The 16,754-nt window shown below is 33.7% G+C and overlaps 2 protein-coding genes across 2 annotated transcripts in view; one reads left to right on the top strand and one right to left on the bottom strand.

The window, feature by feature from the left end:
- LOC113558381 overlaps positions 1 to 16,754 on the bottom strand; it is a 194,800-nt gene that overhangs the window by 129,411 nt on the left and 48,635 nt on the right. Inside the window, exon 2 of the mRNA XM_026963837.1 lies at positions 11,413 to 11,488. The gene's annotated coding sequence lies outside the window, so the exon portion shown is untranslated. The remainder of the gene's footprint in view (positions 1 to 11,412; positions 11,489 to 16,754) is intronic.
- Positions 1,076 to 16,390, top strand: LOC113558390 (facilitated trehalose transporter Tret1-like). The gene is made up of 2 exons (XM_026963844.1): positions 1,076 to 1,682; positions 13,973 to 16,390. The coding sequence occupies exons 1-2, from the start codon at positions 1,625 to 1,627 to the stop codon at positions 15,355 to 15,357; spliced, it is 1,443 nt and encodes a 480-aa protein (XP_026819645.1). The 5' UTR covers positions 1,076 to 1,624; the 3' UTR covers positions 15,358 to 16,390.

Here is a 16,754-nt window from a genome sequence, read left to right as displayed (position 1 = left end):
CATAATATAATCCGTGAACTCCCGATGATGCTGCCTGATGGATAATTATACGTACACACGGTACACATTTGCAACGCTATTATCGAGTTTATAGTGTATACGTATCGACGTATCGTGTTGTAGTATTTATGCGGATGAGCTCTGGTCGTTGGGTGGGACCTTTGATATTGTCACACAGGTGTGTCCGATGTTTCGGTTCCATGTTTGAGTTCCGGTGTTGCGTGTTCTTCGAAGGCCCGATTAATAAAATTAAATAGAAAGACAATTGCGCACAATTTATATTACACGCAGTACAAAGTAGCTCATACATTAATTATATAGATGCCTACCGTTAAATATAAGAACAAACCGAATGACTACAGATTTTGATCGAAACGTATATACCTACCGATGTTATATAGAGTTAGAAATCATGGTAAGATTATATATCGAAACGTACGATCTTAGTCTGAAAAATAGACACTTGTCACGGAATGTACAGTTCTCAGTTCAAAGACTCCTCACAAACGAATTTCAAAATTAAACAATAAAAGTGTTTGTCCAATAGGTGTGCGTGGGCAATAACGTATAAAAAACCAAACCCAAGCCCGTCGTCGGTTTCGAAAATCCAGTCGATAAATCGGTATTGTCCAAAACGGTTTTCAACTTTTCGTCGGTCGTGTACCTACGATCTCTGTACCCTAAAAGTCCAAAGTCGCGAATGACACAATAATACATGTGCTCGTGCCGACTTCACAACTCCGTCGACCGGTTCTGCCTGCTCTCGAGTGTAAATCTCGTGTCATATAAATGCGTATCGCACGGGTATCTATTTGCCCTGACGCGCGCTGTCCCGAGTGATAAACGTCACGAAAAATAAAAACCATTGCCGCCGCCGCCGCCGCCGCCGCCGCTGCCGTCTGACCGCGCCCATCATCGACTCCACCGCGGCCGACGACATAATAAAATTATAATACGCGTAACAATACGTGTAACCGTATAGCCGTCGCCCCGCCGCGACCAGCGCCGATATCAATACGCGTAACGACGTGCCATTACAATAAAACATAATAATATACATACGACGACGCGATATAATTACTGTACACTATTATAATATACCACCCGTGTAGCGCACACACGCTCGCAATATCGTGACAGTGTATTGCATTATATAGGTATTGTCGTCCGTCGTGTGCACGTCGGCACATCGCTCTACACGGCGTCGTATCGCGGTCACGCGCGCACACACGCACACGCCATACACACACCAACTCGCGATCGAGCGCGCTCGGCCGTCTATATACACGTGAGACAGGCGCGTCGGGCGGCAATCGCTTTTCAGTCCGTCTTCGGGCAGTGTCGCGCGTCCGTCCGTCCGTCCTTGTTCTTCTATACAATATAATATATTATCGTAATATCCATCCGCGCCGCCGCCGACTCCGACTGTCCGCGTCCGCAGCACGGCGAATCGCGTCGATCTCCCGTCGTCGGACTACCGTTGCGACCGAACCCGTAAGCATTGGCGTCGTCCCGAACATGTGACGCGGCCGCCGCCGACGCGGACGGTGCCGCACCATCGCCGCCGGCCCGGACGTGCCGCCGAGCACCGCAGCCGCAGCAGCCGTCGCCCCGGCTGGCCGCTATGATCGGCGGGTTCTTCAACAAGCCCGTCGGCCGGCAGTACGTGGCAGCGTTCGTCGGTAAGTATGTGCGCCGGACGTGCGGATGACCGGTTAACAGCGGCGTGGCGATGCGATTCTACACAATATAACTGAACCCACCGCCCGTCCCGTAGATTATCGTCCGTTTCGGACGGCTGTTACGGTCATGTTATTACGATATTATTATCGGACGCAAATGGAAATCGCTGGGAGATTGCGAGTAGCGTTGAGTAAAGACTCGGTGGCGGCGGTAGAAGCGCTAGCCCGGGGCTCCATACGAGTCCGCCCTAAAGTTTAAATACATTTGGATGGAATTAATTCGATGTTGTACGGTTTTACAGTAAATCACAATCGGTCGTTTAAAATTATCACACGATTCGCGGGACAACAAAAATATTGTAACATTATATTGTTTTATTAAAAATGGTATGCTCACTGCTCACTATTTATTGTAAAATCAAAATATTTTGATTATATTTTATTATAGATATGACACAACGGTGTGCTTAATATTGGTAGTTGTTATATGGTATATATATATATCAAGTAAAAATCTAGTACTCCGCAACCTGATCCACCTGGTGCAGTAGTCCTGGCGCCGTCACTGTGCGAAATACATTCGTTGTATTGCTATTTACTAAACGTAACACTATTGTGCGACGAGTACACATCAATTCATTCTCTATCATAACGTACACGATAAAGGTATATTAATTTAATTCAATGTAAAAAATCGCTCGCGTGTTATTATTTTAGTCCGTCCTATGCGTCGTCTAAGTGCGTGTGATGTTATGCACGACGCTACTGTACCTGCATTAATATTATATTGTATTATGTCGGCGATAATATTGCACATTTCGCGCAGTCGCGTCTAACGTGGTTAGCGCGAGCCGAGTTTCTGTTTTCCGGTTTCCGGTTTCTCGCCTCAACGAATAGACAATAGTTGCTGTCAATTCGAAGTAGCCGTTTTGATTTCCGCCGCTAATTAAAATACATTGGTCGCCGCGATATCACACGCGATCCCGTGTACTGCACCGACCTATATATCGCGTTTATTTACATCGATATGTATTTTCTCTACCCACCTCTGCGGTTATATCGAATTCATGAATCTCTTTTTCACTACACACAGGTCATGCAAAACCAACCACGTCCCCTCCACTTCTACCTTTAACCAACCCCGCCACTCGAGCACCCAATATTATCACTCTGCAACGTGAACGAGTAAAATTTGGTTGTGTCAATTTCGTAAAAACTTAATGGGGTTAATCCTAATATATCAGTCGTATATTATGCATTAGGTAATATAGGTACCTACAGACATCGAGTAGGTACACGATTCAGGCGTTACTCGACTGTACACGTACACTAATAACTAATGAAACTTTGCGCATAATTAAATAACCCATTTATATTTAGCGCAAAGTTCGTATATGTGGATTTAATTCAAAAGTCGTCACTTAAATCACACGTGACACATATTATTATTATAATGCACGAACATCGCGTACAGCAGATACCTCCGAAACGAAACGAGAGAGGAACTTCAATAAAATACGAACACTATATGTCTACTGCTACGAATACAGTATAATATAATATATAATACGAATATCTTAGAAGAGACTTATGATTTTCGGTGATGTCTTTCAAGTCACATGATTTCGTATCAGGATATCTTAACGTATCCATACACAATACACATATACTCGTACACGAGTTATATGGTTTTCATTTCGCGTTTTCGAATTAATTATTTGCAGCATCTATCATATTATTATTATTTTAATCTTTTTATAGTAATTATTTTTAAGCTTAATGATAGTAATTTTTAAACATTTATTTTCGAGGAGCGTAATAATTGCAAGGAAATAATTAATATTTGTGTAACATGTTATATACATCTTCATCTTACATAAAATACAATTTGAACTGTCGATTTAAAAGATAAACAATAAGTATATATAAAGGATTAATAATTATACAACAACAACGAGATTAAAAGCTAATGTACGTAATGTTTTAATTTTAACCGTAGTAATTCTTATTTGATATAAAATATTTTTCATCTTGTTATAATAATTCCTAAGGGTTAGTCGATTTTTCGAGTATGGATAACGCTCATTCACAATATTGTTGCAACTTCCTAGACTTATATTTTATTTATGAAACATATAATTGTTGACAACAACACTTCAAGCGTTCGCAATAATTTATCTTCAATTTATCATAATTGAAACTAGCACTTTTTAACTTCATGATTTCTTTTCTTCAATCGCTATTATTATTGTATTACGTTTATGCCGCATATTATAGGTTATTATGGCGATTTATTCATTATATTTTATTATTATAATTTGTTTGATGTTGTCTGTACATATAGATCATACTGATTGGTTAGTTACATTATGAAATATGCCTAAATGTATTTTTAATATTGAATACAGATTTACATATCTGTACAATGTATTATTGTAAAATTATGTCTACCTGACTAATTCTGCTAACGCCTAATTGAATTATTTAATTGAACGTATAATATAAATTTGTAATTTAGAGAATTTAAGTTTATTATATTTCTTGTTCTAAAGCTTTTGCTAAGATATAACGTGTTTGAAATAATAATCAGAAAACGTGAAAAAATATTACTATTTTCAAAGTTTTGGTCTAGTTTTTGTTAAAAATAAAAATTTTGGGCATATCACTATATAATTATGATTGTATAATAGTTAAATATTATTAAACTTTCTTTTATTTTAGATAAGAGCATATAAGACTATTATAATTTGTGAAGATTATTTTTAAAACAAAATTACAAATGATAATACTAATACAATTAAAATACAAATGTAACGTTATAACAACAACTGATTCGTAAATGAATTGATGATCAAGTTATTAAATTTAAATTCTAAGAATTAAAAAATTTAATTTAAGTAATAAAAATCAATTCCTATCTAACCTTGAACAATAGCTATTACAACGACCCAATCAGTAGAGTTAAATGTCCCGATATTTAAAACATTTTTTATATTTTAATTACTTTATAGTTTATAGAATTGTAACAAGAAATTAAAGGTTTAATTGACAATATATTTTCATAAATTCGATCACTGTGAATAACTTTATCGAAACAGTATTACCCCCCTCCCCCTCAATAAATACATTTAATCAAATTAACTTAAATTAACCTATATTTTTAATGACATTTTTGAAAATTTTTAAATTGTAATTAGTGATTTATAATATATGATATATAATACTTCAAAATGTTTCAAAACTTAATGTACGTGGATATATAAATATAAAAATGTCATACGACACCCAAATCCCTCTCATAATTATGCCACTGGTTGTTTTTGTAACTGTGAAAGGCTGCAGAATTTATTATTTAAACGTATCACCATAGAACACCTGTTAGGATAACTTTATAATTCTCAAGGTGATTGCTTGAAAGGCTACTAATAATTAATAGATGTTGGGCAGTTTTACCTGGTCTCAGTTTTGAATGTTGTAGTAATATTAGAACAGTGCTTATTATTAATTAAGATAATAATTGTATTCAATTAAATTCGATTTTAAACAACTGCGTGAGTATAAAATACTAAAAGAGATATAACGCATGTTAACGTTTTTGTGTTGCACGATAATGTACCAAAACTGTATTCCGAGTATCGTGTCTAATATCTAAGTACATTATGTAGATCGTTTGGACATTTTATTGATTTTTAATTAGAGTATAAATCATTTAGCTAGCTAATGTTGATCTCTATGGTGGACTTTTTTGTTGATTTTAATTTCACAACATTTTGCCAACTAATGTTATCCAATTAAAATATGATAAATTTTGAGTAGTAGGCAGTAGGTTATGTTGCTGACTTGATATATTTGGGTTTTATTAATTTTCATGATCGACAAACGTTTATCAGAGTATATTATAGTGCTATATTTTAGGAGTGCAAATTTATTTCTACGAGAATAATATTAATAAGTTGCAGACGGTACATATATACTACTTTCATCTCAATTTTTAATTAATAGGTAAAATGTGCTTATTTTGAAGAAAAAAACACTTATTTTGTAAATTAGTCAATATGTTAAATTTAGTAATTTCTTTTTTATTAATGTTATTGTATAAACAAAAATCTAAATATTAAGAAATCAAATATATAATTTAAAATATACATAAAAAAAATGGTATTGGTTATAATAACTATCGATTTTAGTAACAGCAAGATAATATCTTATGATATGGTCGACTTACATTCTCAAAATGGGTCACAACTCACAAGTTATCGGTTGAATTTACTACCTGTAAAATATACCTTTTTTGGGGACACAAGTAGTATGTAGGAAATGCTAATATTTTTCTCGTACACACTTCTACTGAATTTTACAGCAAATCTATTGCGTTTTTCAATGACAGAAATGAAGGTTTGAATTAGAATACGAAGCAAGTTTAGTGTTTGGGGTTGGGGATCTCAATGCGTCATATTAATAGTTGACTACATCTCTGACATGGTACATTGAACGTTATTCAAATAGCGTTTAATATAATATAATGATGTGAGTAATAATAGAGTAGAGCACTTATAGTGAATAAAAATGAACTTTAACCGTACTCAAACACTAAACTCTTTGATTAGAAAATTTAATTTAAATAGTATACATTTAAACATAAATGGCGTAGGAGGTACTATCGAACGTATTTTACGCGTGGGGTGTTTCGTATTTAAGAGTACTACTTATATGAAATACTATTAATACTTTTAATAATTATTCGGTACACTCGGAGTATAAAATATGGTGGACCTACTTGATGCCAAGGATCTGATTTGCGATTTACGGGACCATGTACATATATAATAATTTAGGCACCTATTATAAATAAAAGCTGCGAGTAGCTAACTAAAATATAACTAAAATTAAAAATACATCGATCCGTGATTACTAGCAGATACTGTGTCAGTTACAGAACACAGAACCGATTGATAAGAAAATGTCTATTTTATGATAATAATAACGTTCGGAATATTTTATGATTTACAATCCGGCGAGGAAGACATTAAAAATATTACTGATGAATTAGGCCCCGATAAGTACGCATATTATATAGTGTATACGCTGATCGTGTATAAAATAATATGCGTGTAATTTACAGTCAACGTCGAGAAAGACTATACCTTTTGTTAAAATATATAATAAATACGCAATAACTAGCAGGCACGCGTTTATCCTCGGTGAAAAATAAACGCCAGTTTCGCTCGTATACACCTCGTCTACAGCCGCACGGATTCGCCAAATTCCGTAATATAATAATATTATATGCGACCCAGAAGTGAATATCAAAAGCTATAGCGCGTGTCGTAAATCAAATTTTTTTTCTAATCTTTCTCCCACTCCACGGGCGCTCATATTCTCTCTCACACACCCTCTCTCACTCACGCACATTTCCAAATCCCTTTTACGTCCTGGGTCGTGAAAAACATCGGCTGGCCCGGTCGTATAATATACATACCCTCGCGAGAGTGTAGTGTATGTGCGACAGTCGTGCGCGTATATATATATATATAGGGAAATTCCATTAACCCGTTACAAGTTAATGGCTAGTGCGGTCACAAAAGCATCCCTTCGTTTTCTAAACTGTTCGGAACACATGGCGCCTCCGTATATTTATATGTATGGTGGAAAAACGCTTATTTAAACACAATGCGCTGTCAAATGATCATTTGCACTCTCTTTGCAGGACGGCATCGCGTCGTCGTCCGAAACTCTTATCACGTTTATTCTCACATGTCGGTTTCATGACGATTATTTTTTCGCCTTCGCACATCGAATTTATCTGTGTAGTGTATACAGAGGGGTTAGGGGCCGCAAAAGTTTATGCTGTTTTTCCGACCCTCACTCATTTTTTTTTCTAATAGCTTTATTCAGGTTTCGACTGCGCATACAAATTCAGTAAAAACGGACGGTCGGCTTTACAAAAGTGAAAAATGTGGGTCATGAATTTTTCCATTAGGAAATCGTTACGTTCTATACGCTTATATATATATACACACGTGTATGTATAGGTATATTAGGTATATTATAATATAATATATAAATATATATATATATATATATATATATATATATAAATATTTGTATACACCGAGAGAGTGGTTTTTCGTACCGGGGCACAGCGGTTTTCGTAACACCGGATGTGAAAAATGGGCTAAATAATCAAAAAGTTCCCGAAAAGTTAATATTGCTTGCTTTCAGTCTCACAGGTAAATCCGACAAACCCCCCGTCGACTCGTAAATCTTCTACTGCACGACTTCTGAAGCGAAAAAAGCGTTATGTTTTCTTTTTGCTATTCACGAGGCAATTGTTCTTTATGTAAAAACACCAAACGATAATTGTCAACAAGTTTTTGTACTACACGCTGACCTTTATTTTATATTTAATCATCGAGTGTCATAATATCATTAATAATTTAATAGTTTATATGATATCATTATAATTTTAAATATTATGTAAACAATTAAAATGTATATTTAAAAATATTTAAATCCACGCAAAGACTAAATAATAACTAAATTATAAATATAACTGTACATTGTTCACGCATATTTTTGTTAATATGATTAAATTAATTAGTTCTAAAATACAAGTACCTAAAAAAGATCTTCTATGTAATATTTTACTGAGTTATAAATTAATATTTTTTTTTTTTACTTTCTTTTCAAAATTACGAACAGTTTCATATTGTTACATTTATTTAGGAATCTACCTAATACCTATACATAATTTGTATTGATGATTAATCGATTTTTTTTATGGAAATTTCCGTAGGCCCACACCACCACTTGAAAAGTTATCAAAATACGCCACAAATGTAATTTAATGTGTAAAAACGTTATATTATAGGTACTAGGAACCTACATTATATATCATTTACATTTTTATTAACTTTTTATATTTATTACTTTTTATACAAATGCCATTTAAGGTCATAAATATTAAACTATTGTTTTAGTTGTATAATTAATTTCAATGTTTTAATTATTACAAAAACATAAATCTTTTTTATTCTTCCTTTGATATTTGAAATTTAAAACATTCCTATTATGATGTAATACGTTCAAATCATCAATAAATACATAATAATATATTTTTTTGGCCATGTTCAGTTGTGGATAGGTGTTTTGAAAATGTTAAAAGACATAAACACAGTAACTTACATAATATTAATAATAAAATTCATCATTGTAACAATCTTACTAATCTTAGACATTATTTCATGATTACATTTTCATTATATATTTGTAATTGTAGTAAACCTTTAGACTTTAAGATCAATTGTTGTTATTGATGATATTATGTTCTCATGAAGCAACATTTAAATAATGTTTAATCGAATAAACGAGTTTAATGTCAAACATTTTTAATTCCCTGTATTTATTTTTATATTACTATATACAAAGTATCTAGCTCACGAATTTTAGAGAAAGAACATTATTCGACTGACAACCATACAATAGCACTGCTATACGAATTGTTCAACAGGAAAACTTTTACTTAACTTATAAACTTTTGTGCACAATTTCGTCCTTGTAATTATAAGTACATTAAATTTCTCGTGTATATGAATTCTGTCTTAATGATGTATATCATAAACGTAAAAAGGTTTAGGTTTTACATCTATTCCATCAGATTCACTTTCATAAAGATTCCACGAACTGTCGCACCCATCTAACTTTTTGGTTATTCAATATCACAGAGGGAACGTAAATTGTATTTATTATGTGAAATTAATCTATTATGTTCATGTTAAGTTAACAGAAATATGATAACGAATACGACTGCAGGTTACTTTCATGAATAAAACAAAAGCTAAATAACTGCGAAATATAATTGTTCTATATAACACTTTCCCTAACACTAAAAAGAAACCCGTAAGAAGGAAACTTTTAAAACTTTTCAATTTAACTAAAATCTTATACCTTATTTAAAAGAAATTTTATATTTTATTTTTATATCATTACCATCATCATTTATTGCATATATAAATCGTGAGTAAGACATTATAAATATATATAACATTTAAAAATTTAAGTACCCTGACATTAAAAGGATTGTCGCCAATAGGAGATTTTACAACTTAAGTCTATAAAATGTATAATACAAATAAACAATAAAAATTCAGAACTTTAAAAAAATAAGAGCACTCTTTTTGTCAAAAAAAAATATCAAATCAAAACTATTTTATCAGTTTGTTTACACAATGTTTAAATTGTATATGAATAATAATGTTATTCAATTTTATTTATATTTTTATATTTATCTATTTTTTGACTGGTTTATAAAATAATAAAGTACGATTTATTGTAGGTACTTAACTGCATTTAACTAGGTTTTCTCTCTAAATAAAATTATTGTTTTTATGCTCGAAATACAAGTTTTGTACTCCATTATTGTCCAAGACAGTGAAAATATACTATATTTTTAAAAAAGTAAGTAAATATTATGTTAACGTTACCTCTATCATTATCCTTGATACAATTTTCATATTAATTTTAATTAACATAGTATTCGTATAAGTTTTATGTTTGAATATAATATTTTGTTTAAAACCCTATGAGAGATTAATGAAATATAATTTCATATATTATTTGAACATCTTTTACATTCATTTTGCATAGATTTTAATCATTATAATACCTATACCTATCAATTGTTATTATAATAACTGCTGTATCGTTAAATGAATATCAAAATGTTATTCTTTACTTCAGACTTTCAGAGTTCAGATCTCGTTAATGCATTTTCAATTTTATGATTTATTAATTTTGTATTCCCTTGTGATGCAAATTTGAACTCATTATTTTAAACCACATAACAGTTAAATAAATCCATTAGCGTGAAATTATAGGAATATTAATTTTATTTTTTATTGTATAAGTGCAGTAACTGTTAAAGAATACATCTTGATTTATTCTTCTTTTAATTAATTAGATACATATTTAATTTATATTATACTACGGATGTAAAATATTCGATAATATACATTATATATATTAACAAAATATGTACATATTTTTTAATATATTTATATTAGTTATTCATTGTTTTATTATTAAAATTTAATTATAGTTACCAACTAATTAATCTATTTCTACTTAGGATAAAAAATTTAAATATTTGTTACAGGATGTTATATTTCAATAATTAATTAATATGTTTAAACGCTATCAAACATAAAATGTAATCAAAATAACTAAATTTTTACATCGATTTAGTATAATATATACATATTTGTTTATAGTAACTATGTAGGTAAGTATAAATAACTAATGATATACTTTTTAGTTGAGTAACTCTAATGGCTGTCCCAAAAAAAATGTTTAATCAGTAAATTTTTGTAACAGCATTTTTTGTTTAGTTCAAATTTTTAAAATATTTATGGTTTCAAACTTTTATCATATAATGTACACTTATTAGGTACCAGCGTTAATAAATATACAGCATAATTATAGTTAACTAGTTAAATGTAAATTATATAGAGGACAGACACCTCGAAAAAAAAAATGTTTTTTTTTTTTATAATATTAGCTTCTTTATATTTTACTTCTTTCTTTACAATTATTAAGCATTTAAAAAATATTAGCACTGGACTTAAATTATTTAAACACATTTAATTTTGTAACACATTATTCAATAATTGAGTCAAATAGTTTTATATAAATTTATAATTTATTATATTATTTAAAAAAATATATATCTTACCAAAAAATGATTCAATAACTGCTTTATGCTGAAGACTTGGAGTGCAAATTTTTGGATTTTAATTCTTCTACTTCATCTGTAATTGAAAATATGGTATACAAATAAATAAATAATATAATTAAATTTATTGAAATTATAATATTCATTATGACGTATAATATGATGATAGTAATAATAGATCAAACATAAATTATTCAAATTATAAATGTATAAAAGACCATGCTACTCCTCATTATTAATTTAAGAAATTTTAAAAATTTCAAAAATCAGAATTAGAGTTAATTATTCAGAATCCTATTTTTTTATGCAATGTAAAAAAGTGTTCTATAGCAATACAGATTTTTTTTAATAAGAACCACTGTTTTTATTGTAATTTATGAGGGAGATAATTCTTTTTAAGAAAAAATTGTATTTATACATAAATCAAAACTTAAATAAATACTAAATAAACTAGTGTAAATAAACTTCAAGTTTAACTATTAAGGATAATAGGATTAGAAAATATTAGATTATAATGATATAAAAATTATAATAATTATTAATTTGTTGAAAAGTTTATTTAAGTTTGAAAATTAGTAGTCATTAGACCTATTATTACAATTCAACTACTTTATATTAGACGTAAGACCATTATTAACTATTAAAGACCATTATTATCTTCATTACTTGGTAGATACATTTTAATAATTAAGCATGAAATAAACTGATCGTTAAAATTTTCAAAAAAAGAGTATCCTTAACAATATCAAATTCAAAATTTGAATAAATGCATTATTGAAGAATAAAATAGGTGAACATATTTAGTGAATCGCCAAAGAACGTCCTGCAGTATATTGTATAATAATATATAAGTATATTGGGTATATTTTTCAGTAAAAACTGATAAATGTTCGACAGTGTATTAATCTATTTGTGTTTTTATGTATTTGACATCCGTAAGAATTTAAAGCTTAAATTGTAAACATTAAAATTATATGTAGGATATAATACATCTGTTTACGATAAAAATAATATTTCAGTAGAACGTACACCTCACATTCGATTATGTTGGTTAACTTGATTATAATATATGGAGTTATTAGCTAGACCACTCATAAATGTTTGTGTATTATCTTTTATTGAAAAGCACGCGGTTTTTTTTCTTGTTGATACATCAGAGTAGATGCGGATCAGACATCAAAGGAAATGGGATCTATGTATAGCTCAAACAGGTAGAAATAGTGCTCTTTACTTCAGAATCCTCCAAAGCTTTACGAAAAGTTGGCTATTATATTATTTTCTTGCTGCTTTGTCGAACCGCGGCCTAAGCGAATAAAGTTGAAGTGCGGTCGTATAATAAAATATGTATAATATAATATAATATAAAATCACCAATCTCGCAGTTCTTTGATGTTGTTGTGTATATTACTGAATTGAGCTGACGACGTTGTACGAAAGCTGTTCGTCATATATTAGATATCTCATATAATGTACTTACAGGTGTATCTAATACTTATTATTGAATATTATTTATGTATTTAATATGTAAGCTTGTAAAAAATATCCTTAAAAATACATAGGTTGCCATTGAAACATTCTTGGCGGAATACAATAATTTAATATTAGAATAGAAAAAGTCAGTTATTTTATTCTGATTTGTACTCTGTAATAAAAATTATCTATGAGAAATCCATTTTAACTAGCTAGTTTATTAGCATATTAGGACACCCGTAAGATACGTTCGTACTGATATGATCAGATAATATTACCGAAGAATATTCTCATCCTCAATAGGTAAATACACAAGTGATTCTTGGTTTATTTTTTAAATGTACCCGTAGCCGTGATAATAACAACATTTTTCTCTTTCTGAAAAATCTATATACTCGTACATAAAAAAAAAAAAAATGATATTATTTAGGCTAAATATTTAAATGTAAGAAATCTCGACAAATCTCAGCTATAATGCTTATTATAATTTATGTATTGCGATTTCACTTCACTAGACTATTTACTTTACTATTTATAGTGTTATATTCGAAAAGCCGTTATAAGTTATTATTACCTGAGTTTTGTTTCACTTCTTGTGAAGTTAACGATGTTGATTTTAATAAATTTTATTTTGGATTTAAAACGAGTGATATACAAAATGTATTTAAGATATAAATACTGTATTTTTTAATAGCTAACTACTTGTTTACGTCATTGTACAGTTTTAATATTGTATGCACACTATTTATTAACTAATTACACTAAAGTGTGATAGATTTGCATTGGTGATAATTCCATAACGCACGGTCGTGAAATTATTATGAATGCGTCTTTCATAAAATGTATTTATTGTATTACGTTCTAGTAAAGGGAAAAAAAGTTTAAGTGTATCACATAATTTCCTACATTTAGAAAAATTTCTAGTGAATATTTCACTGTTTCCGCGTGCTCAAGTGTTGTAGGTCCATGCGCATACCGTCGCAGTTTAGCGCGGGCAGAATTTACAAGTCCGATCTGATTTTCGTGCGCCTCTCGAAATTCATATTTCATATGTTATTATATAATAACCGACGTGGGCTTATTTTTCTAGCGTCGCTGTCGGTGATGATGGCGGGCACGTCGTTGGGTTGGCCGTCACCGGTGCTGGCCAAGCTGTCTAACGGCGGGCTGACGATGGCCGCCACCAACGAACAACAGTCGTGGATGATCGCCATGCTGGAGCTGGGCAACCTGCTGTCGCCGATACCGTTCGGGCTGCTCGTGGACATGGTGGGCCGGAAACCGTGTCTGTTGCTCACCGGGCCCCTATACATCGTCAGCTGGTTGATGGTGCTGTGGAGCAGCACCATCGGCGTGCTGTACTGGGTGCGGCTGCTGCAGGGCGCGTGCATCGGCATCATAACCACGGTGGCGCCAATCTACATCGGCGAGATAGCAGGCGACGGGATCCGCGGCGCGCTCAGCACGTTCTTCAACGGCATGCTCAACGCCGGCATACTGTACGTATACTGCGTCGGGCCACTCGTGTCGTACGACGCGCTCACGTACTACTCGCTGCTGGTGCCGTGCGCGTTCCTGGGCACGTGCCTGTGGATACCCGAGTCGCCGTATTACTATGTGCTCCGGGACGACGACAAGAAGGCGCACGAGTCGGTGGCGTGGCTGCACGGCGACGCGGAATCGGACGTGGTGGTCCGCGAGCTGATGCGCATCAAGGCCGAGGCCCGAGACGACCTCCGGGACAAGGGGTCGGTGCGCGACCTGTTCGGGTCCCGGTGCAGCCGCAAGGCGTTCCTGATCGTTCAGATCGTGGCCGCGGCCGACGTGCTGTCCGGCATGACCACCGTGCTGGCGTACGCGTCTTCCACGTTCGCGCACGCCGACACGGACAAGACGCTGTCCCCGGACCAGTTCACCATGCTGCTCGGCGTGCTGATATTCTGCACCACGTTCGTCACCGGCTACCTGGTGGACAAGCTGGGCCGCCGGCCGCTGCTGCTGTTCTCGTGTTTCGGATGCGGCGCGTTCGAGCTGGTCACCGGGCTGTACTACTACAAGCGGTGGGTCGGGTTCGAGTCGCTGGGCGCCTGGATACCGTTCACGGCCATCGGATCGTTCGCCGTTATCTACAGCATAGGGCTCGGGCCGCTGTTGCCCACGCTCCAGGGCGAAATGTTCCCGTCCAACGTCCGCGGCCTGGCCAGTGCCATCACGTCCGTCACGCTCACCGTCATATCGTTCGTCGGCCTCAAGATGTACCAGGTAATCACCGACCAGTGGGGCATACACGTCAACTACTTCATATACGGCACCGGGTGCCTGGTCTCGTTCCTGTTGATCTACCGATTCCTGCCCGAGACCAAGGGCAAGACGTTCGCGCAGATCCAGAGCGAGATCATGAAGACCATCGACGACCGGCCGTCCCGCGGCAAGAACCGCCGCAAACCCGTCAACGCCAACACGACGGACGTCTAGATGCGCTTGGCGACGCGTATTCATCGCACGCGGTCGCAGCAGTATTTGCCGATAAAATAATAATTAATATTATGAAGGGGTTGATGATATTATATATTGTATCATAATATTGTTTTCGTGTTTTTTTTTCTATTCATCATTCTCTTCGCATTTTATTTCTGTATAGTATTAAACTATTTATACGTTTATATATTATTTATATATATATATATATGGTTAGATACGACGGCGTAGGTCTAGTATAAATAAATTATTATAAAATATACATATAGTGATGACGACGACGACCGAGCCATTCCGCGTGTAGGTAATTCGGTTGTACATAATATATATTATGTGTATGCGTACGTTACACGTCAAACGACCCCAGCCGATCGTCGGCCAGTGGTACGACTGGTGGGTATGGGTGGAGGGCGGAGAGGATTGAGATTTTACGGAGCTGACGTGAGGTCGGTTTTCCTTTTTGACGTTTCGAACTCGAATCTTCCGCCGTAGCGATAGTGATCAATAAGACACGTCGCCGTCGCATTACAATGGGACCGTAAAGGGGCCGAAGGGCGCGTAACGGCACTGCCATACTTTTCGTTCGCGTTTGATTGACAGTTATCCTCTACTGTATACACGCGATCACACGCACATCCACGAGCACACACTGCCGCAACAATATTATACACGCATAATAGTAATACATATATATATATATACGAGTATAAACGTACGTATATCTGAGTCCCGAAGAGGGATAAAGTTGCGGAAATTGCGTTAAGCTTCGTTTTGCTCCGAAAACAACGTGCACCGGAGACCCTAATCAATCATAAATGATTTTAGTGACATGTTCGGTGAAGGAGACTGAAGCTGTTCCGTCCGCCGCCCAAAAACTCATCGAAAACAATTTCCATACGTCAAAACCGCCCGAACAATGTTAATTTATGTATATTTTTATACACCGAATGTTAAAATAATATATTACCAAACATCACTGTACCGTAACATATTATTATTATTATTATTATTATTATTATATTATATTATTATGTACATTTATGTATAACATATTGTAGTAGTTACTTTCTTATTGTATGTCTGTGTATATATATATATCCTATTATGTCACAAGATAAAAAAATAAAACATATATAAATAACAACTAACCGATGTCACGTTTTATTTCGCATATTGTTATGATACTTATTGTATTACGTACTGTAAATTTATATACCTACTACACTACTGTAGTAATGTACGTGAAATTGAGAAGGGGGAAGGTACGTGAAAATTATTTCAACAAACGGGACTACGGGAGAAATTAATGCAGTTATAATTATCACCAACAAAGTGTTTAATATAGTAACGTCTTGCAATACGACAGTCGCCTATACCGTTTACCTACTGCAGTT

This window comes from Rhopalosiphum maidis, chromosome 1 (genome assembly GCF_003676215.2).
Source record: "Rhopalosiphum maidis isolate BTI-1 chromosome 1, ASM367621v3, whole genome shotgun sequence".
NCBI lineage: Eukaryota > Metazoa > Arthropoda > Insecta > Hemiptera > Aphididae > Rhopalosiphum > Rhopalosiphum maidis.
The sequence above is the reverse complement of the archived record's forward strand: the minus strand, read 5'-3'. Positions and strand labels throughout refer to the sequence as shown.

Coding starts and splice junctions, on each gene's coding strand:
- LOC113558390 (XM_026963844.1), top strand. CDS start 1,625: ATGATCGGCGGGTTCTTCAACAAGCCCGTCGGCCGGCAGTACGTGGCA. Junction 1,683..13,972: donor GTACGTGGCAGCGTTCGTCG/GTAAGTATGTGC, acceptor TTATTTTTCTAG/CGTCGCTGTCGGTGATGATG.